At 34.7% G+C, this 21,095-nt stretch overlaps 2 protein-coding genes across 8 annotated transcripts in view; one reads left to right on the plus strand and one right to left on the minus strand.

Moving 5' to 3' along the window:
• Window positions 1-835: 835 nt before the first annotated feature.
• The window catches only part of PARPBP (PARP1 binding protein), a 41,054-nt gene continuing 20,794 nt past the window's right edge, over window positions 836-21,095 (minus strand). For 4 of the 7 annotated variants that reach the window (XM_026790914.2, XM_026790913.2, XM_074539022.1 and 1 more), the window contains 6 exons: window positions 19,811-19,994; window positions 15,499-15,677; window positions 14,236-14,317; window positions 5,649-5,790; window positions 4,732-5,010; window positions 836-1,663 (listed from right to left, as the gene is read on the minus strand). In XM_026790914.2, coding sequence (XP_026646715.2) covers window positions 1,575-1,663; window positions 4,732-5,010; window positions 5,649-5,790; window positions 14,236-14,317; window positions 15,499-15,677; window positions 19,811-19,994 — 955 coding nt within the window. In that variant the 3' untranslated portion in view covers window positions 836-1,574. Of the gene's footprint in view, window positions 1,664-3,145; window positions 5,011-5,648; window positions 5,791-12,534; window positions 12,627-14,235; window positions 14,318-15,498; window positions 15,678-19,810; window positions 19,995-21,095 lie in introns of those variants that run through there. The other 3 variants (XM_074539021.1, XM_026790915.2, XM_074539024.1) reach the window with 3 other exon arrangements.
• On the plus strand, window positions 2,996-4,498 carry PMCH (pro-melanin concentrating hormone). Its single transcript, XM_005482723.4, has 3 exons — window positions 2,996-3,341; window positions 3,850-4,051; window positions 4,271-4,498. Exons 1-3 carry the CDS (start codon window positions 3,090-3,092, stop codon window positions 4,318-4,320), a joined length of 504 nt encoding a protein of 167 aa, XP_005482780.1. The 5' UTR covers window positions 2,996-3,089; the 3' UTR covers window positions 4,321-4,498.

The following is a 21,095-nucleotide window of genomic DNA, read 5'->3' on the forward strand; positions in this document are numbered from 1 at the left end:
GGGTTTCACCCCCACCCTTTTCTTGTACATTCTCCTGACACATTTATAGAAGATGACTTTTAGGTTCTCCAAATATTTAGAGCTGTGCTACTGCACAAGTCCAGAGCTGATCTCTCATTGCAGCATTGTGCCTATTTCATGCTAAATCAATTCACTGATTCCAGGTGACTACCAATTCAGCAGGAGGAACAACAAAACAGTGCTAAGCAAGAGTCTTAATTTCCTACAGTCAATAATGAAGTGTGCTAATTACCTCTTATCTGCCCTGTGAACTGCTGACACGCTCTGTCCATTTTTAGCACAGAGAATCTCCACTTTAACACCTGCTTGTTTGGTTTGGTGGGAAGGGTTTGGAACTAAAACACTGAGGTATTTAGATAGAACACACAAGAAGGGATTAGTATTTCCACAAATCAGACTAAAATACAGCTGTTTGTATAAAATGTGCAAGATCCAAACTAAAAATAAAACAAAAAAATCACCTTTTAAAATCAGAAGTAGTAAGCCACTGGGCAAATTAACATTGACCAATTGGTTTTGTGCTATTTTAAGATTGACTAAAATGATTTATTAAGGTGACTTAAATAGTATCTCCTGTATTGTGAAGTTTTTCAATTCTGATAATAGAAAATAATTGAATTTATACAATACATACTGCTGCATTTATTCTTCACTCAATAGGATTAGGAAATAGGAATTGAGCACTTGTACACAGCAATTACAGCAGTTACAAGACCAAATGAAACTACTCCAATTGTTTTGTAACCCATTCCTAGAATTCAAAATGAGTACAGAGAAAGTCCAGATATGTTATCATCTAGATTTTATTTACTTATATATACACCACATGAGATTTCTGATGTTAAGAGTTCATATTTTGTTGTAACAAAGTAGAAGCAAGAAGAATTTCTCAAAGTAATGGTTATTGTTCTGAAAGCACTACTGGGTTAATAATACTATTTATAACTTTAAGTCAAAATAATGGCAAAACACAAAACGATGCATTAAAACATTTTAGATTTTTACTAAAATTCTAGTTGCAGGAGGAATAAATAAAAATGTAGATGTCAGAGTGCTAGGATTTCCAAGGCATTATGAAGAGCTGTACACAACACACGCATTGCACATCTGCAGGTGTACAAATGTTTTCTGCTTGTTCAGAGCAGTTGATAAGTCATTGAATCTACAGACACGTGCTCTGCATTTCTTGGCAGCCTAGTTAGAAGCTTCTACTCATTATCACTCACAATCACCTTGGATCTTCAACAAACCTTAAAAATTATCAACTACTTCAAGAAGCAGTAGAAGATCCTGGGGCAAGTACCATAATTTTGCCCCGACAAACATATTCCTTCACTGACATCAGCTTGTGTCTCATAGTAGAAAACTAGCCAGATGCTGTAGACAGACAAACTGAATGATCCAGGTCAGCTGTGTTTTGTATTAAATGATAGAAGCATTAAAAAGTGAGCCTTGTGTGAGAAGCTGCACACCTGGGGGTGCCAGAGCTCCAGAGAAGCAGAAGCTCCTGCCCCCTACTCCAATTACTGGGTTGATAGCTTGTTTTCCAACTCTTAGACCAACATATGAAAAAGAACAGCTTTCTGCCACCACAGCTCCAGAGCACTCCTGTTCTGTCGAGGCTGAGCTAAATGAAAAGTACCTGCAAGAGAGCATATATGGCTTTTGCTTTATTAATTGAACAAAACTGTACAAATACTTAATGTGAGGGAAAAATAAAAATTATTGGATGATATGTATTAAACCCTGTACAATCAACTCTCAAATTTGTCTCCTCTGTAGACAGGCAGTTAAAGTCAAAGGAAAGAAAACACTTCATTAGCCAAAGGCAAGTACAGGCTCTACAGCAAGGAAATGAAAATAATGAGAAGCAACAATTCTGTTTTTGAGAGATGCTTTGCCCAGAAATGCACTTTTCTCATTTGGAGAAAGAGAGGACACCAAAAATGCTTTAGTCAAAATCTGCTTAGTCCAGCATGACATATTTTCCCATGAAATGTCTTATCAAGAAGTTACTTTGGCAAGGCAGGTGGTTTTCCAGGAAGTTCAGCAGGGAACAGGGGCCAATTTCCTGGAGCTTGGCCTTGAATAGCAGCATGGTCCCCTGCACTAAGCTAAAGGATGAAACATGAAGCACTAGCTAAGAGGCACACGGCCAATGGATGTGTGGTTTCTGTCACCAACACTAACAGATTAGCTAAATTTCAGCCGGCCCTATTTGCTTTCCAGATAAGGCAGAAAACCCCAAGCCAAACAAAAACAGCCAACAATAACAACAAAAATCAGCCCCACACAACAACAATGCAACAGTAGTGTGCAGAAATGCTTATATTTTCTTCCACAAGGTAAAAAATACATTTCAAAGAAATTTTAAATGAAAAACAGAAGTTTTCTTTCTACATTCTTAGCATATTTGACTATGTTATATTTGTAGCAGAGAAAGGTCCACTTTCAGTAAGAAAACACAAACATAGTTAATTAGGTACTAACAAATATTTCTAGCCATTAGCTCTTTGGTATAATGCAACCTGACATAACAGACATCAGAACACAAATTAATTACTTCAGATTTAACATGGTAGCAGTCTAAGACATTCTCAACTTTCCAGAATTTCAGCTCTTTTGTGAATCCAGATTCACAACTGTGATGCATCACACCGCAATCCCTCTTATGTAGATTAGTTACTCTTCTTAAATTGCCTTAACCAGAGGTAAGGCTTTATAAACAACTCAAATGGACATCACTTTTCCTGTGAACTTTGCTGTGTTGATCCACCAAAAGAAACTAATCTCTTCTAAAAACATACAAAGAAACAAATTAGGTATGACAAAGAAATGTTTTAGTGCTAAACAGATGGGATTAGAAGGATTATAGAAAAGGTTACTCCTTGATATGAGTCATTTTAAAAGCATGAACTCATCAGCCTTTGAAGTAGTTTCCATTCAACCTGTAAAATATATAAAGTGTGCCATTCCAGAAATGGAAAACACAATTATTTACCACTGGAAAAGATTTCTTAGAATTTGAGAAGTGCCAAACCTTTATGCAAGCATTAAATGACTAAAAAATGTGCATCTCATCATATCTCCTAATTCTTTCCTTTCTCTCTCTTTTTTCTCAAGGTTGTCTGCTCTCAGTTTCAAAGTCTCTGCAAGAGGTAGAAGATGAAGATATGTTGCTTGCTGCATTAAATCTAGGAAAAACTCTACAAAATGGAGATAAAAGTATGAACAGAGGAGTTATACCTTTGCTGAAGTACTACAAGACTGAAGACAGCAGTGTTTTCAATGATAAGAATGCTGGAAACACAAAGTCTTTGGTGAGTTTTCAGTTTTAAATTTTGGCTTAATTGTAAAATTGAAATTCATTTATATCCCTTTAGAAAACAAGTGCAACACTTTAAAGCAATAACCAGGTAAATATATAAAAACACCAGTTCAACATAACATAGTCAAGAAAGAAAATACAACTCTATATATCTAATGCCAAGATTCTAAATGTGTAACTTGGAGAGTTGAATTAAATCTGATTTTCACAGACAGTAGCCAAAACTTGGAGGATGGGGGTTGGGGTGAGGGGGATGAGAAGAAACCTATATTTATATTTGATGATGTCCCTATATGTAGCAACAGGTTTTTAACTTTGCCAAGCATGGAACTCATTTAATTATGTCCATTACACCATTTTGGCCAAGGATGCAATACAGGTCATAACTATTAAGGTATGATTTTGAAACATAAAATAATTGCACTGTTGGAATACAAAGAACAAAATGTGATACAACTGACTTTAAATTAAGATAAACCTCTTGTCTTCCCACAAAACAGGACAGAGGTTCCAGGCATGATTTCTTCAATCATGTTATGCCAATCAACTTAGGTGGAAAGCAACTACCTTATCCTGCACTGAAGGGAGCCATGACTTTTCCAGCTGACACTGAAATTCAAAATATTGAGTCAATACAGGAAAGAGAGACCACAGATGAAGAAAATTCAGCTAAATTACCTATTGGAAGAAGAGATTTTGACAGTAAATATATTTTATTTTTGCACAGAAAATTATTTCATTTTGGTAAAGTACACTGCAATGTCAATATAGCAATTTGTTAAATGTTCATTTAGAGACTACATGACTGTTATGATTTGGTGCACAGGGGAGGGAGCATTTGTTAAATTAATATTTCCAGAAGCCATAAGAATTCTGGTTCTTTGATGATTTAAATTTTCAAGCTCTTTTTCTCTCCTGCAGTCCTCAGGTGTATGCTGGGAAGAGTCTATCGACCTTGTTGGCAAGTGTGAAAACTACTTATCTCCACCACCTTCTCTGAAGATTAAACATTTTATTCTGAATTTAATGTAATTTGAAGTTACTGAGTGTTAGTGTAACTGTACATACACATCCAAACTTAATTTCCCATTGCATTGTAGAGGAATACATAATTCATTACCAAAAATAACAGTGTAATTATTAACAATGTACTGTTATTAAAAAATAAAATACTTCAGCATAATCCAGACTTGTAAGTAACTGTCTACTATAATACACAAGCTACTTTCAATTATTTACATCTGAAAGGAAGTAATTCATAAATTTAATCTCTTTTCTTGCAAAATTTTACAACTATCAAGACCCCATGTATGTGAAAACAAAAACTTAGAGCTGAAAAAAGCGAGTTAATTTTGCCTGACCAGCAATCAACTTATTCTTACTTGCACTTTTGGTCTGTTTTCTTTTTCCACCAATTTTGCTGTCCAATTCCTTCTTAGAGCTGCTTGAAGTCTTAAGTCTTTTAGTATTTTTTTGCAAAGATGGTTCACTTTCCTTGTCACAGATTATTTTGTCATTATTCAAATCCATCTGTTCATTCTCAGAGTTCTTGTTCCTTGGCTGACAACTCAGCTTTCCCATCTCTGTATAACTTCTAGTCTGGTGAACACTTTCAGAAATAGTTCCAAGCCCTGGTACATCAAGACAGGAATTTGGACCTTCTGTCATGTAAGAATATCAAAAACATATGTGAGGAAATAAAAAGTTACCTGGGAACACACATCCTTTTTCTATAAGGACTGCCATGTTATTTTTTTTTAATCAAAAATAATGTATTACCAATAAAACAAAGCTATGCTTGTCGCTGCTATTAAATCTGCTATGTGCTCATAAGTGCATTGCCAATTTAAAATTACATTGCTCAAAAACATGTAAGAACTAACTTAGGGAAGTGGATTTATAACTTTAAGATATTGGAAGAGAGGGTTAAAGGGCATAAAAATTTTATATATTATAAAGTTTGTACTGCAGTAAAACAAATTTCCCCCCCTTTTAATGGCAAAAATATAAATTGCACATGGCTTACTTTTGTAGAATAAGAACAGATATGTCATATATGCAACATATATCACATTTTTACTGCAAGATAGCATCAACACACTTTTCAAACATTTATATTTTCAAAGAATTGGCACTACAATTTTATTGCAAAAAGATTTAACTGGCACATGAAACATGGAGAACAATGAGACATTTTTGTTCCTTTTCTTGAAAATATTTGAGTTATACTAAAGGCTTTTTGGATAGCATTTAAAGTATTACCCATCACATTTATTCATTCAATCCTACCACAGCTTACCTGTGGGCTTTCCAGCTTTTAAATGTTGCTTTGGTATGGGATGTTTGCAGGTTGGAATTGCATGGGAATGCTGGCCACTCATTTCACTCAAATCATTTTTATATGTACAGGCAAACTGGGATTTAATTGAAGATTGCTTCATCTGCAAATACCAATCTGCTATTAGCTTCTATATTTTAAAAAAGTGAAAGACAACACCAGCAAGACTTGTATAATAATGAGCTTTACCATTCTTTTCACATAAAATACCAGAAAAATGGATACGTTCACATTAAAAAGGAAAATAAGATATTAATTTACAAAGCATAAGGGCTTTCAAGAATAATCATTTATTATTCTATTAAAAGTACTAAAATAATTCCAAACTATGTTTTCAGCTCATTCAGAAAGGTATACATTAACTCTTAGATCTTCAAACTAAGCCACTTCACCATTGAATGCCAATGTCTAACTCCTCATTTGCCAAAACATGCCCATTTAGTTCAAGTCCCAGGTAAAATTTCCTCAGCTTATTCTTAAGTTACAGCTCCACATCAGCTAAGAATTTTGGGTCAAGCATTGTACTTTCTGTACAATTGACCATAAATGGTATAGGTTCTGCAAGAAAAATTCTACCCTCACTTCCATTTGAAAGTCCACTGGATTATATAGATTATATTGAAAAACATAGCACAGAGCAGATAACTACAGTACAATTGGATTTTTAGCTAATAATTGCATCACAACAGCACAGGCAAATTTAAATTCATTTGAGCTGAACAAGTGCTTCAGTAAAAGCATCAGAGAAAAGAACAAGTAATAAGCACTGTTACAAAATAAATATTACTACATAAATAGATAGCAGGAGTGATTTGTTGAATAAGAGGTTTACAGACAATTTTCTGATTAAAAGGTTTGCATTATGCAAGTCTACTTTTCTTCTTAGCACAAGCAAGATTAAACCTGCAGTTCAGATTTGACCCTTAGAGATACACTTTTCTTCTAATTTAAATTCTCAGATTTAGACAGAAAGAAAGATAATAATGTTGCCAGAAACATCCTTTCCCAGAGGAAGTCATCCACAAAATTCAGTCGCAATTGATGCCACTTTGATCAGATCCTGCTTTCCTACATATAGGGTAACAGACTGGAGATTATCACTGAGAAGCAACCTAGATATCTACTCATGGTACTGCTATTGGCCAAGTGAATACACTGAGTATTTGGAAAAAAAAAAAAAACACATTCATTTAAAGAAACAGTTGTTCTTTCTGGTTCAATAAGGCTGGACATAGATAGTTTTAATTTAGTCCTCAGTATTCCCTTCAAGAGTCAAAAACAACAAGTCTTCTCTGCTGACTATCACTGCAATTTGTTTGGGCCACATAACAGACTGGGAAAGAAAAGGAGATTTAACAGGGCAAGCTAGCAAGCCTGACTCTCAAAAACTCAGATCTCTTTCTAGAGTTAATCTTCTTTGTATTTTAAAATATTTACCACAAAATAAGACTACATACAGAGATATTTACAAGGTTCATATGCTTCAAGATTATGCCTCAGCTCACTGACTGTAAGTAGAATTATAGAATATGCTGAGTTGGGAGGGACCCACAACAACCATCAAGTCCAGCTCCTGGCCCTGCACAGGACACCCCAAGAATGACACTACGTGCCAGAGAGCATTGTCCAAACACTTGAATTCTGTCAGGCTTGGTAGTGCAACCATTACCCTAGTGAGCCTGTTCCAGTGCCCAATCAACATTCAGGTGAACATCTTTTTCCTGATATCCAACCTAAGCCCCTCAAAAAGCTTCAAGGCATTCCCTTGTGTCCTATTGCTGGCCACTTGAGAGTAGAGATCAGTCTGCACCTCCTCTTCCTCTTGTGAGGAAGCTCTAGACTGTATATGTCATTATTTTCTTTTCAGAAAGTGTTTTGAAGGATAGAGCAGCTGTCTAATTTAAATTTAGTGACCATCATATTGTACAATTACAATATTAAGGAGATACAGGACTTGCATTTCTTCTCAGATCCAGGTTACTGTAATATTAATGAAAAATATTTTCCAGTACTTGTATGTTTTTGAAAAAACTTCATCATAGCCCTTTACAAATTCCTCAATTCTGAATTACTGTTAAGTAAATGACACACATAAAAATTATACAACTTGAATGGCTTTCTATCACATTCATATTGCAAGAAGCAAATAAACTACAATTTTGCAAAGTTGATTAATCTATAATAAATACAGCATGAAGAACATAAAATTTGAGCAAGAAAGTCTGACAGTTACCATTCTATAACCAGCAATTTTTTTTTAAAAACAGCATTTCTTTTTACCACGCCCATCTCTCACTTCACTAATTCAGTTTGTAGGGATAAAATATGTGGAGTCAACAGACAGAAGTCAAGCTCAAACACTGGAAAACTCACAACATAAACCCATCTGTGTTTCAACTTCACTGAAGCTTGAAATATGTCTATTGCATCACATACCAGTCAGGCATTTGCAAACAGGACACACAAAGCTCTACCAAATCAGACTGGATGCTAGAACTAATCCAGAGGGTGCATATAGAGTGTAAGACACCTTTGTTGAAGTAGTCAAACTTCTCAAATAGTCTAGGAACATATATTCACTAGTATAAAGAACTGTGCTACAGTTCCATACTGTATTACATTGGTTGAAGTAGCAATAAGCACGTTTTAACAGCCTGAAGGCAGCAGAAAGGAGCACAAGTCTAGCATTGAATTACCAAGTAGAGCTTCCCTGGAATGTTTTTAAGAAGAAAGATCAACCTAAAATTTACTTGAAGCACACAATGAAACCTATCAACAGCTTGAAAAAGCTCACAGAAAAAAAGCTCTTAGAGTTCTTGTATATTAAATTCCCTAAAACTCACTACTTTAAGAGCACCACTCCAACGACCCACAGCTCTGGGAGAGAAAAAATGTTGGGAGATCAGTTTGCTGCACACAAATGGCACACAATAAACTCAGCCTTACTATTCCTTCTCCTCTTCACAAGCAAGTCAGATGTTGCTCTTATCCCCATAAAAAGAAAAGTTCTGCTGCATTTCAGAAAAAAAGGTTCACTGTTACCCTTCTTCAGCTGGGAGAAAGAAGAATAGAATTTACAACTGTTTCAGCACAGGTAGGCCAATTAGAAATCCTAATAAGCAGATAAAGCAGTACATTCTCCCACCTTAACATCTGTATCTAGAGAAAGCTTTCAGTTGTTCAAGATGCCCATATAAAACATTTGCTTTTATGTGAAATATTAATGGTGAATGCTCTATTTATTTCTAAAAGTTAGATTATAATCTGTTCCAGATCTCCTTCCAGCATCTGCATACAGACAGTACTGCCAATATTTAGTCACTAAGAATGTTGAGATTTGGTTTTTATGCACTGGAACGGCATAATAGAATTTGAAAACCTACATCAGTAACAACAAACACATGTTTTTATTTTCTAGCCAAACAACTAGAGTACTATTTGGAAGGGAAAAAGAGATAAAAAGAAAATTTATTTTCTCCATCCTTACCCTTGTCCTTTGAGAAAAAGATATTCAAGGTAACTTGAAAGAGGAAGTTGAAAAAGGGAAAGGAGTAAAAAAGGACAAGTAACAAAATAATAAATTATATCTTTGCCAAACAAAGGTATATTACTAAAAAATATCCTGGATATCTCAGGTAGTAGAAAGCTTTTATTGTTCTGCAACAATCTATTTTTTTTAGCACAATATTGTACCAGCCTTTTGCTATCCCAAAATAACCTGCTACTGTTTTGAGAACATAACCCCAAATCACCTAATTATTGGCTTTCAAACAAAACTCACAGCTATGGATACTAAACAAAGTAGTTTAGGGGTCTTGTAGAAATGAAAGTGGTATTTTCTACACAAATGTGGTTTATCAACTGACACCATTCTTTCCTCAGATTTTGTGCTGAACATGTAACCTTTTCATTCTATTTACTTCCCTCCTCTACTAAACTACCAATCAACTTTGCTGTTCTCCATAATTATATTGCATTTAGGAAACAAACATTTCTTGCAACAATAGATGAGACTACTACGTGAAGATTGTTTTCTCTATTACTATGACTCTTCTGCTCACAATTACAGTGGGCATACAGGAAAACTCTTGATAACTTCCTGTTAATAGTTTTCCAAGTCACAGTTTATTTGTACTGGAATCACAAATAGGCAAAACAATTCTCTCAAGTAACAGCATTTAGAGAACTAAGCTATGAAAAATAACAGCAGTGCATGAAGCTAGATATTAAGTCATTTTATAGAGACATGAAAAAGTCACACGAGAAAAGCAAACCAAGATTTTTGCTTTTTTCTTGGAAGGATTTCTGTACACAGTAAAATTACAATGAACTTCAAGCATGCCAAGATTTGTTAGAGTTCTTAAGCCACAAATTCTTCTTAAAACTAGATCTGCAGCTATGTTCCCAACTGGAGGGAAATAGTGCCTCATATAGGAAAGGTTGTCTCCGGTTACATTAAGAAAAAAACCACACCAAACTACTGAAAGTCCTTGCAGCTGTTTCAGGCTAAGTCTGCTAACAGTGCAGCAGGCTTTCTAAAACAATATATCAAAAGGCCAAAACAATCTTAACTTTGCAAAAAAAGATCTGTTACACTCTCATATATTGCATGCTTACAGCCTAATAACTTTGATTCTTCAGTTTTTAGTTCTGAAGTTCTCAGTTCCACTCAATCCCATTAGTTCAGGAACAGATTTCACCTACAACTTGAAGATCTCAATATTTTGCAGTGCAGAACACAAACAAAAATCTTATTATGCAACTTTTTTTGTCCTAAATTGCTCCTCAGGCTAAACAAAGCAGGTTATTGTAACAGCCTGTTCATTCCCCTCTCACACCACTAAGCAGAGCTTTAATAACCCATAGAAATCTACAAAATAACTAGTCACTTACAGGGTTTCTACTCATTTCACATAAACAGAAATATGAGTCAAAAAAGCAGACATAAGGCTGGATGAATCCTTTTCAGATAAAACAATTCTCTCCTGTCCAATTAGGCTGCTTATGTATTTCAGTAAAGCAGACAAGTGACATAACAAGGACAGCTGACAAGAGACATAACTCAATACATGTTCCACAGACCTTTCTGAATTAGAGACTCCTTCTACAAAACACCTTTCACCAGTGACACTTCACTGAAACAACAGATAAACTAGAAACTAAATTGGCTCCCAAAGGAAAAACCAAGTTTCATATTCTTATTCTTACCTACTTCTGCTAGAGGAAATGAAACAATGCAACATGCTTGTTCCCCAGACTTCCTTCTCATCAAGCAATAAGAGCAACAGCTTTGCTTCCGAACAAATGCCAATACAGTTGGGTGATATTTCTGTGTTTCTTCCAGTATTTAATGAGGATTGAAAGACGAAAAATATTTCTTTGTCATTCACTGTTGCCAGGAATTTGTTTTGGCACAATGGAAACATCCACAAGATTTATTTTATTTCTGAACACCATTTCCAGTTCATAGCTACCTGTTTATTTTATCCACTCTTCTTATTTTTAGATACTAAAACACATAGTGATGATGTGCCCTAGGTCTAAATATTATCAGTCTGCATTCCTCTATATAATTCCACAGAAGTTGAGAACTCAGATCCTCTTAAGAAAAGAGGAGAAAACAACTTTTTATCTCTTGCTTCTTTAAAATTTTATTTTTAATTAAGGTGTTTCTCTTTTTTCTTTCTTCATTTAGATATAGGGACTGAGCAAACAACCAAACTAAACACCACTACTCTGTTTTTCTTCCCTTCTCAAATGTCATGGAAAAGGTAACTTTTATGGGATAAGTCCTAATGAGACATCCTAAACTTATAATGTAGACTAACCACCTAACACCCATCAGAGGCAGCATGGTAAAAAGGCACTTAAGACAGTCTTTTGGAACTAAAGTTACTATCACATACATGGCAAAAGAAACCTCTCTGAAGGATCACAGATATTGAGAAGAAACATTGTATTGCTACTCCCTTACTTAAAAAAAAATCTAGTATCTCCTGAATCAATTACTAGCACTATGCATAACAAAATTTGTAACTGTGAATTTTACAAGCAACCTGTACACATTTCAAGATGTTTGCATGGAATAATAACAGAGACTGACACCCAGTGTAAGATGGTAAATATTACTACAGCACCTGAGATCTACAGCTTTTGAGAAGGAATTCTCTCTGCTATGTGCTCTACAGAAAGGACAGAGTAAAATTTACTTCTACCAAGAGACATTACAATCCTAGACAAGAAATATATGGATTCACAGCAAAAGGAACTGAAATTAGTCACTGTAATGGGCATTTATCTCAACAAAAAGCATGACTAAGATGTGGGGAGAGGTTGATTTAAAGTTACTGAAAGAGGTTTGAAAGGAGTATAATGAGTTCTGCAGATATCTATAGGAAATCCCTTCAGCATTAAGCAACAGTATAAAAGTTAAAAGGGTTCAGCTGAAAATTAACAAATGAACAACAAAGACTGGTACTGCAGGCTGAATGTAAGCAAGGGCAGACCAAAGCAAGAAACCAAATAATGAATGGATTCATACAGCTTATATGTACCACAATTTAAAGGAACAGACTGAGATGGAAACAATAGGATGGCATCTAGTGTCTAATCACTTTGATAACAATCTTTTGAACAGTAATCTCAGTGAAGAAACGTGGGCTAAAGTTGCAACTATCAAGGCCAAGAAAAACATACAGCAGCACATCAAAAAGTAAAACCAACACCTAGTGAATTACACTTGAGTAGATATAGAAAAAAATATTCCAGAAATGCCATGGAATGAAAATAAAGCATGTAGAATATTTTCTTCAGTATTACACAAATACACCAGGAAAGACAGACCTACCACCTCAAGATCAAGAGCTGGGCATCCACAGGATAGTGTAGAATTAACAGAAGACAGCAATTTTGGCAAGAGGGACACTTAGGTCACTCAATCTGCGAATTGGTGACAGTTGAAGTTTTGTTTGTAGATGTATGCAGCCACAAAGAAGGTACAGAAAGAGAAAAGAAGAGAAAGATATGGACTTAGAATATGGAGAAGTAGAAACATGCAAAAGAAACTGCAGAAGTTGTTAGAGACGTAGAGAGAAAAAAATAAAACGAAATATCAACATTTTAAGAAAGAAGTAGGATTTGATATGAGAGGGTGGAAATCAAAATGGATGGCAGAGAAGTGAGTCTTAGTTATAAAAGTCATTAGTTGATCAGCAACAACCATTTTAGTTGACTCATTTTTGCTTGTTTCTGCTAAAAACATGTCAAACCAGCAAATGTCTCAAATGTGACAGGTAATTACTTTTAGATAATAATTTTTGCACTTTGATATTGAACACAACTGTTCATGTATCCAATTACAAAGGTTTCATTAGGATAAGAGAATTAAGTATTTCAACATTTTATACAAACATCATTATATTTTTTCTATTTGATGAGTACAGCTGCAATTTAAATATGTTGTTTACATAAAATAAAGATACTTTATCAATTTTTCATAATTTGCCTATAAGTTTTAAACTAAATTTCGCCCTAATTAGTGCATGTATCCAAAATGCTTGTCCTTGATCCAATACACAAAAAAGGACTCAGTATGAAGTCAGAGCATATTTAAAATGCATGCTGAAAATACTGACAGTGCTTTTCATTTTGATGTCTTTCTACTTCTTAGACATGTACTATGTGTTCAAGTTTATCTAATGTCCAGTGAAAGATATTTTTCCATTGTGATGTTCTAAAACCAGTACTGATGGCTTAGAATACCTATTCCTAACATGCTAATTAGATTTGTGTTTTTACATATTGTCAGGACTAAATCTGTAAAAATATTATGCCACTACTTTTATTTAGCTTTCTGTTGAAATACTGCAGAAGACAACCTCTACCTCCATCCATAGTCCCAACACTCAAGTTTGCCAACTTTAAGGAAAAAGACTTTGTAAAATGCAGTGCACTGAAAGACAGCAATTTTCAGAAACACTGTTCTTTTGAATAGAACCCCTCACAATACTAATGTGCTCTTGTAAAGTTCCTTTTCATCTACAAAAGCAAACATTAGCAGCTTTATTTTACTGTTCACAAAGCAATGTTATAGAAATGTCCTCAGAGTGGTACAAATAAAAAGCATCCAAAGAAAAAAAGCAATGAAACCATCACTATTACACTTTTTCAATGTCTATTTCATCAGAACTAAAATCAGGTGCCTGTATTCAGTTTAATCTCTGTTTTCAGATAGCTTGGTTTATTTCTATGGTCCTGAAATACACAGATTGGTAAATGAAGAGAGATTAATTCAGTACACCTTCACTAAGAAATCGTGATTAAGAAGTACTTCTAAGTTTAAAGCCTCTCTCTTCTGGAGCTTTAGATATTTCTATTCACATTACAATACTGCTGTAGTTGGGCCATTTCCACAGGCTCATCACAATTACATTTCTTTAGCTGTGGGATGAAAATCTCAGAAACCTGGCTGAATTGTAACACTGCTACTATTATTTTATCACTATTATTACAATGCCTCTAGATTTGCATAGCAATTCCTACAGAGTACCTTAATTACTTTTTCATCCATAGATTTCAGAATACGTTGTCTGAGAGGTTTTGGAGAAGAGCCACTGGATTGTGCTGGAGATCTATATTAAAAAGAAAAGTATTTAGGATATGTAAAAGCAATTCATTAATAAAAACTGTTGCCATACAAAGTTCCTCAGAAACAGAAAGGCAAATACCTTTACTCTCCAAGCTTTACCTAATTTTCTGCTTTCTTAAGGAACAACATACACTGTGACACCTCAAAAGAGCACAAAGAAAGCAAACCTACAGTTCCAGTTTCTGGTACTCATTTTGCAGTGTGTTTCCAATATTGAAGCTCTGCAGACACAGTATTATTATTATTTGTAATGCTAGTGATGATCATCTAAGCCACCATTCCACTTCCATCCTCCTGAATAGCATCTGGTTGACATTCAATATAGTTTTCCACATATTTCACACAAAATGTTTCCACTCTCTTACACATCATTATGTAAGTAGTTATATACATCAAGGAAAAAACTTAATGCCTAAAATGAAAAAAATTAATGATGCATATAAAGGGAAATTTTTTGGTCTTGAAATAGGAACTAATCTGTGCATTTGTAAGTAATTACTTCTCTGTTTAAGGTCATGGCACATCAATGTGTATATGAACACAGGTTCTTCAACAATAATTCATTATTTATTTAGCTCATTTTGTCCAATTTTTCACAAATAAAATTTGGTTTCTCTTGTTCTTTATTTTATTTATTTCTAGTTGTCTCTGGTGCAAAATTTCTGCCGTCCTTGCAATGGTTCTCCTATCTTAATTGCCAAAATACGTAGTTTCAAAATAGCTTCATCATGTTACTGTCTACACCATTGTTCTGGTTCATGAATCCTCTTTGTAACCAATAATTCTTTGTAACCCAATTCTCAGCATCCTGTTTTTTCAACAGCTGATGATTCCTCAGCGTGCATGGATAGGTGAGTTTCCATGTCAGTGCCCACAGAAATGGGTTTGAGTATCCTTCATAGAGTTTGTGCAGCCTAGAAATGCACTATATCAAAAAATCCATGTTACAAAAGTATCTTGAAAATACAGAAAATACTAATGAAGATTCAGAAAACTTTTGAAAACTCAAAACTGTTCTAAAATTGCTTTCCCTTTACACCTAATCTCACAGCAGACTGCATGTTGGTTATTTGCTTCGTGTAAGTAACGTCAATGCTTTGTCAGACTCAGATCCTTAAAAAAAAGCACAAAGTAACACAACAAAAGAAACCTCCTAATACTTACCTGAAGAGTGTCAAAACAGAGGTGATGCCACACAAATTTAAGTTTTCATTGTCACACAACAGGTCTGCTTTGTTCTGGGTAGGAGGACTGACAGCTTCTTCATCCAGAAGAACTAGCAAGACTTTTATAGTATCCCTGCCACAATAAGCAGTGCCATGATTTATGGAATGTAATTTTGGCTGTAAGTAAACAAAAAAGGAACATAAAACAGCAAAGTTCATCAAGCCAGACCAATAGCTCAGCTCCAAAATCAATCTACATCAGCATAAGGTGTGAGAATCCCCTCCTTCCCTTTTACAGTAAGTGGAATTTATGCAGAATTTCTCCATAGGAAAATTTTTCTCATCCCAAGTAGTTAGTGAAGTTTAGATCACTGACAGCTACATGTATGCACTTATGAGTAAGTCACACAAAAATATATAAATCTATGATGAAACTGTGCAGCAGAAATGAACCTCCTATTTTCTGGTACACAAACACATCCTGGTGAAGTCCAACCACTCTAACAATCTGCTAAAGCAGTTGGTTAAAAGCGAGATTTCCATCAAGATTTGACAATAGAGGTACGTGGCACAATTTCCTGTTGTTTGGGTGAATTCCCCATAATTTTCCACTAGAAGAATTCCTTACAGAAAAACCCAATCCGCATCTGGAAGTGCTCAATGCAACAGTCAGCAGTACAGATGGAGAAATCCATAGCCACTGTGGGACTTAAAATATCTTGAAAGTTGCTGTATTTTTCTTTAAAGGTACTAGGATTTCCACAGAGAAATTTAGGGCTTAATACACAGTGGTAGTTATTTAAAAACTATAGGCTGTCTTATTCACTAATACACAGAAACTCTGACTTTATTCTGAAGGGCAAGACAAGCAATGAACTGCATTTATCTAATCAGTTAACTGCTTTTAAACACAGTCTTGAAAAGATCAAATTCTATTTTTCTCTCTATTTGATTACATCAATTAGTGTATGTAGCTTTCAAGAAACCATAGCAACACATGTCAGTCAGCTACTATAAGTTATAATCAATAGCTAGAAATAGGAATTACAGAAATGGATGTTACTTGGCTTTACAGAATTGGCCTATTTCAGTACCATTTAATTTCCTCAAAATGTATTCTGAAACTCTTCAGTCATTACATCACCATAACAGATTTTTATTAAATGTCACATGTGCAATTGTGATTTTGTCTTAATGAAAGAAGTACAAACTTGGCATCATCTTGACTGATGATACACAAAGAAAAAAATAATCTTTAGAAATAAATTTCAGAAATCTCAAGTACTACAACACCAGAGGCTCACTCTATACTAACCATGGATAAAAGTCCAAGGCAAAATAAGAATTCTATGTAAGACAACAAAAAGATCTCAGTAAGACAAAAAGAAATCATGCTTATAAATGAGTCTAATCATGAATCAAATTATTTTTTTAAATAACATAGTTACAGCCAGATTCCAGTAGTAATTTTCTTAGGAAGAAATAAATCATAAATTCCTATTAATCACTTGTGCAGTCTTCAACACAAAATAGTGCTTCCTGCTGCATAAAGTAATAACTTCTCCTGGAGCTCCAGATTCTTATAATCCAGGTATTTGGAGAAAAACTGAGCAATGATGGAAGAAAACTGCCACTGCCAGGAGAAATGCAAATATTTTTCTAACAAAGTTACACTTTTCAGGTACATTTTATGAGGAAGCAGCTTTACCAGGAGCTAGTGGAGGCATAATTTTCACCTCTACACTTAAGACCGTATTTTAAATTTGCACTCAAAGAAATTATTTAATCTCTGGCATAAGAAAAACAGTCTAACATCCTATCAAACCAACTTAAATTGAGTATAGATCATTTTTTCTGAAAAACTACAGCATCAGGGGGCTTTCTTATTAAGTGAAATTAAAACAAAACCCCCAAGTTCTATGTAAGAATCAGAACAAAGCATTAATCTTTGCTATCCCGAGATCTTAATAGAACAATACAGATGCTCTAACTTCTAATAGAGTTTGAATTAATTTGGAAAACTTATTGGACTTTCTAAATTTTGCTTTCTCTCTTCATTACAAAAGGTAACCTGCCCCTCCATATGTTTAGTAATATCCACACCAAGTGGTTTCTCCACACCAAGTTCCACTAAAATATGCCATTTGGTATCACTATCTTAGCATTTGTCTAAGCTCCGTTTTTTACTCTTCAGCTCTCTGAATCATATGCTTAAGGACAATTGTTAAAACAGAAATTCGTCACAATTTTCACAGACTTCACTTAAATCAACAAAAAACTCCCCACACCAAAATAACAAACACGATGCTGACAAAGGCAAACAATTTACACACATGCTACCCCTCATCCCTCCACAATTACAAAAAAATAAGTCTCCCCACAGTTATTCTGTTCTCTACCAATGTTCAATCCACATTTGCCCATTACCTCTCTCAACTACTGTCCTTATTTCTAATTCCTCAGGCCCCACAAAGGACTGCGCTGGCTGACCCAGGTTAGCTGCCAGGTGCTCACTAAGCTGCTCTATCCTTCCTCCTCCTAAACAGAATAGGAAGTGAAAAACTCTTGAAAACATCCAATGGAAGTAAGATGAGGACAGATTGTTCACTTACAAATCATAAACAAAAGAGATCTGACTTTATGAAATTAATCTAATTTATTGACATTTAATCATAATGGGATCCCTTTCTTCTTCCCAGACTCAACTTCACTCTTAACTTTTCTAACTCCTTTCCTCAAATGGCACAGGGGGATGGGGAATGAGGATTGCAGCCAGTTTCTAACACTTGGTCTTTTCTGCTGCTTCTTCCTCAGACTCTTCCTCTTCTCCTCTATGTGGAATACCTCTCTGGTATTCATGAATACCTCTCAGCCCTTCATGAACTTCTCCACTGCAGGCCCTCCCCACATCATCAGGATACAACCATCTTTGCCATCTTCTGCCTCAACAAGGATCTGCTAAGCATTCCTACAGAGTCATCAGACTATGAATTTCTGGAGAACAGTAAGAAATAAATATTTTGGAAAAGCAACTCTGCATTTCTCTGAAGAATGAAGTTTTAATAAAATGCTTTTACCTGGCTTATAATAATCTACATGATTTTTTTTAAATTTTGTTGGTAACACAAGTAGCTAAATAAAGACAGACCTGATGATAGTTATAATTTTCTCATAGGGGAAAGAGAAACAAATAGAAGGGCATGAAAGAAAAACACAGCAATTCACTGAATAAATATTCATAGCAAAGAGGAAAATGAGGATGAAATATATATCCAACATACTCAGTGGAAACACACATTTAAACCAGACTAACTAGCCAATAGGGTCTGGCTGGTTTTACCTGTCTTAAAAAAGAAAAAGGATACTGAAGGTTTCATTAAAATTTGTTAAAAATCTTTTGCTACCACGGCATAAATCCAATGACTTCACAAAACAAAGCATCCTAACAATTCTAAACACATTGAAGGTGTCTATAATTTTTTTTAATTTGCTAGAAAAACAAATGACATTAGATACCTTATACATCAATTATGTAAAATAAAATAATAAAAGTTGGTTGATTTTTTCATCACAAAAAGATAATAATCTAAACCTGAGTAGATTCACAGTACATGAACCACAAATAGAAATCTTGTATTATGCCTTTAACACCTTACTTACAGAACTTTAAATATCCTGATTCCTTCCATGAAAACAAAGTCATTAATAGTTTCATTGCTGTCTTGAAACACTAAAATAGAAAAGCTTACACATTATTGTTTGGGGCTTTAATTCCCTTCCCACTCCACATTCGACCATGCTTTAGATTTCTTACATATTTAACCTTACACTTTGAAGGCCTTACCCTTTGAAATACTTCATGCTGTGCTAATTAAAAGCTGTGTATTTTTATAAAAATTACTGATACACGTTCTCAAATCTTAATTCTACTTTCATGAGGTTCTTTTGTTTGGAAATTTGTTATAGACTTACTGCTTTGAAACTATTGGCAAATCTGACACTTCTAAGTATCTAAATTTATAATAACTGCACAACCAAATTAAGCTTTGGAGAGTATTTTACTTGCAATTTTAAGGTAAGAAATTTCGTTTATGTAAATCAGTTCTTTGATATCCACAGTGTAATCCTCAAGTATAAGTCTTTCAAAATCACAGCGTAGAGAAAATGACTACTTTTATACAGTTAAGAAAAAGATTATACTCTATAGATAGTCTTTTAAAAATGTAAAAAGAAAAAAAAAAAACCCGGGCAAAAGATTTTTGGTTTCTTATAAAGCTCAACAGCAAAAAGAACAAAAGAAGTCCCATTACCCGTGCTGGACTGACTCCAGTAGTGCTAGCAATCGAGGTTTCCTGTTGTGAATCGATAATATTTTTAATCTTCAAATCCAAGTCTTGTACAGCTTCCTCTACTGCCTGACAGAAAGGATCCCCATTGCTTCGGCCTTTTATCAAATGCATCTTCACTGTTGACAGAATTCGCCCCCCTGCAATTCTGAAAATAGGCACAGGGTCATCTCTACATTAATCTTGGCAACACTTGAGTACACCTATTAATGCTGAACATTGCCAGCCTTCCCTGCTCATCACAGAGAGCAGCTTTGATCTTTCAAATCAAACAGCAGCATAGATGTATTGTCCAACACAATAGTTTGCTAAAAAAAATAATTATAAGGTAATGAATTCAGCATTTAGTAATACTCTGAGCTGCAATACAAAACTAATGATACTCCTTAGAGGTTCAAAGAAAAGTACTTTCTTTAAACCTGTATGTACACTTTTGCTCAAACTGTTAAGTGTAAACAAAATTTTTCACTCAAATATGCATTCCTGTTTAATATCCCATTATATTTGAGTTTCTGTGCTTTGTGAAGGTGCTTCAAAATCCCAATCTTCTTTCAGTTTTATTTAAATAGACAGTGATTAGACCACATGAACTTCCCTATTAGTGATAAAGGCACACTCCATTAATCTCTTTCTTCAGCACGTGTCTTACCACTTTAATTAAGATTTTGTGAAAAAGAGAATAAGCTCCTTGAGTTAAAAGCTTAACAATTTTTTCCAGTACCTAAACAAAACACTATGTATGTTCTACCATTGCTTTGTCTTGGGCAAAGAAAATAAAGCATTACAAGAACCACTCAGCTCTCCTATATAATAATGCATGTCTTCCCCAAAGCTTTTTTTTTTTCCTAAATAAAGTTTGCAGTTCACATCAAAGCAGAAATGAGCTGTTTTGAGCTGTTATTGGCACCTACAATAGAATTTTTAGTACATTTATGATACTTCAAACAGTTCTGTCAATACCCCAAAGCAATGGCTTCATTACTTCAGGCCATATAACCAAGAGTGACATGACTCCATTTTCAGCTTCCTCCATCCTTACTGGTTTCCTTCATGCTCCTGCCAATTTGCCCTAAAAGGGGAACTTGCAACTGCAAATGAAGATTTATTTTGTACACATGACATTCTGAAGAGAAATTTTAGAATTCCAGTTGGGAGAACCTTCATCAAACGAAACTCTTCATGTCTACATTCATATAAAATACAAAATAATTGGGCAGAACTAGATAAAAATAGGAATTGAGTCAGAGGA

This window comes from Zonotrichia albicollis, chromosome 4 (assembly GCF_047830755.1).
Source record: "Zonotrichia albicollis isolate bZonAlb1 chromosome 4, bZonAlb1.hap1, whole genome shotgun sequence".
In the NCBI taxonomy this organism is placed as follows: Eukaryota; Metazoa; Chordata; class Aves; order Passeriformes; family Passerellidae; genus Zonotrichia; species Zonotrichia albicollis.

Excerpts from the sequence above, each read along its gene's own strand:
- PMCH (XM_005482723.4), top strand. The coding sequence starts at position 3,090 with ATGTGCATCTCATCATATCTCCTAATTCTTTCCTTTCTCTCTCTTTTT. Across the intron at positions 3,342-3,849 it reads CTGGAAACACAAAGTCTTTG|GACAGAGGTTCCAGGCATGA; the intron begins GTGAGTTTTCAG and ends CCCACAAAACAG. Across the intron at positions 4,052-4,270 it reads TGGAAGAAGAGATTTTGACA|TCCTCAGGTGTATGCTGGGA; the intron begins GTAAATATATTT and ends TCTCTCCTGCAG.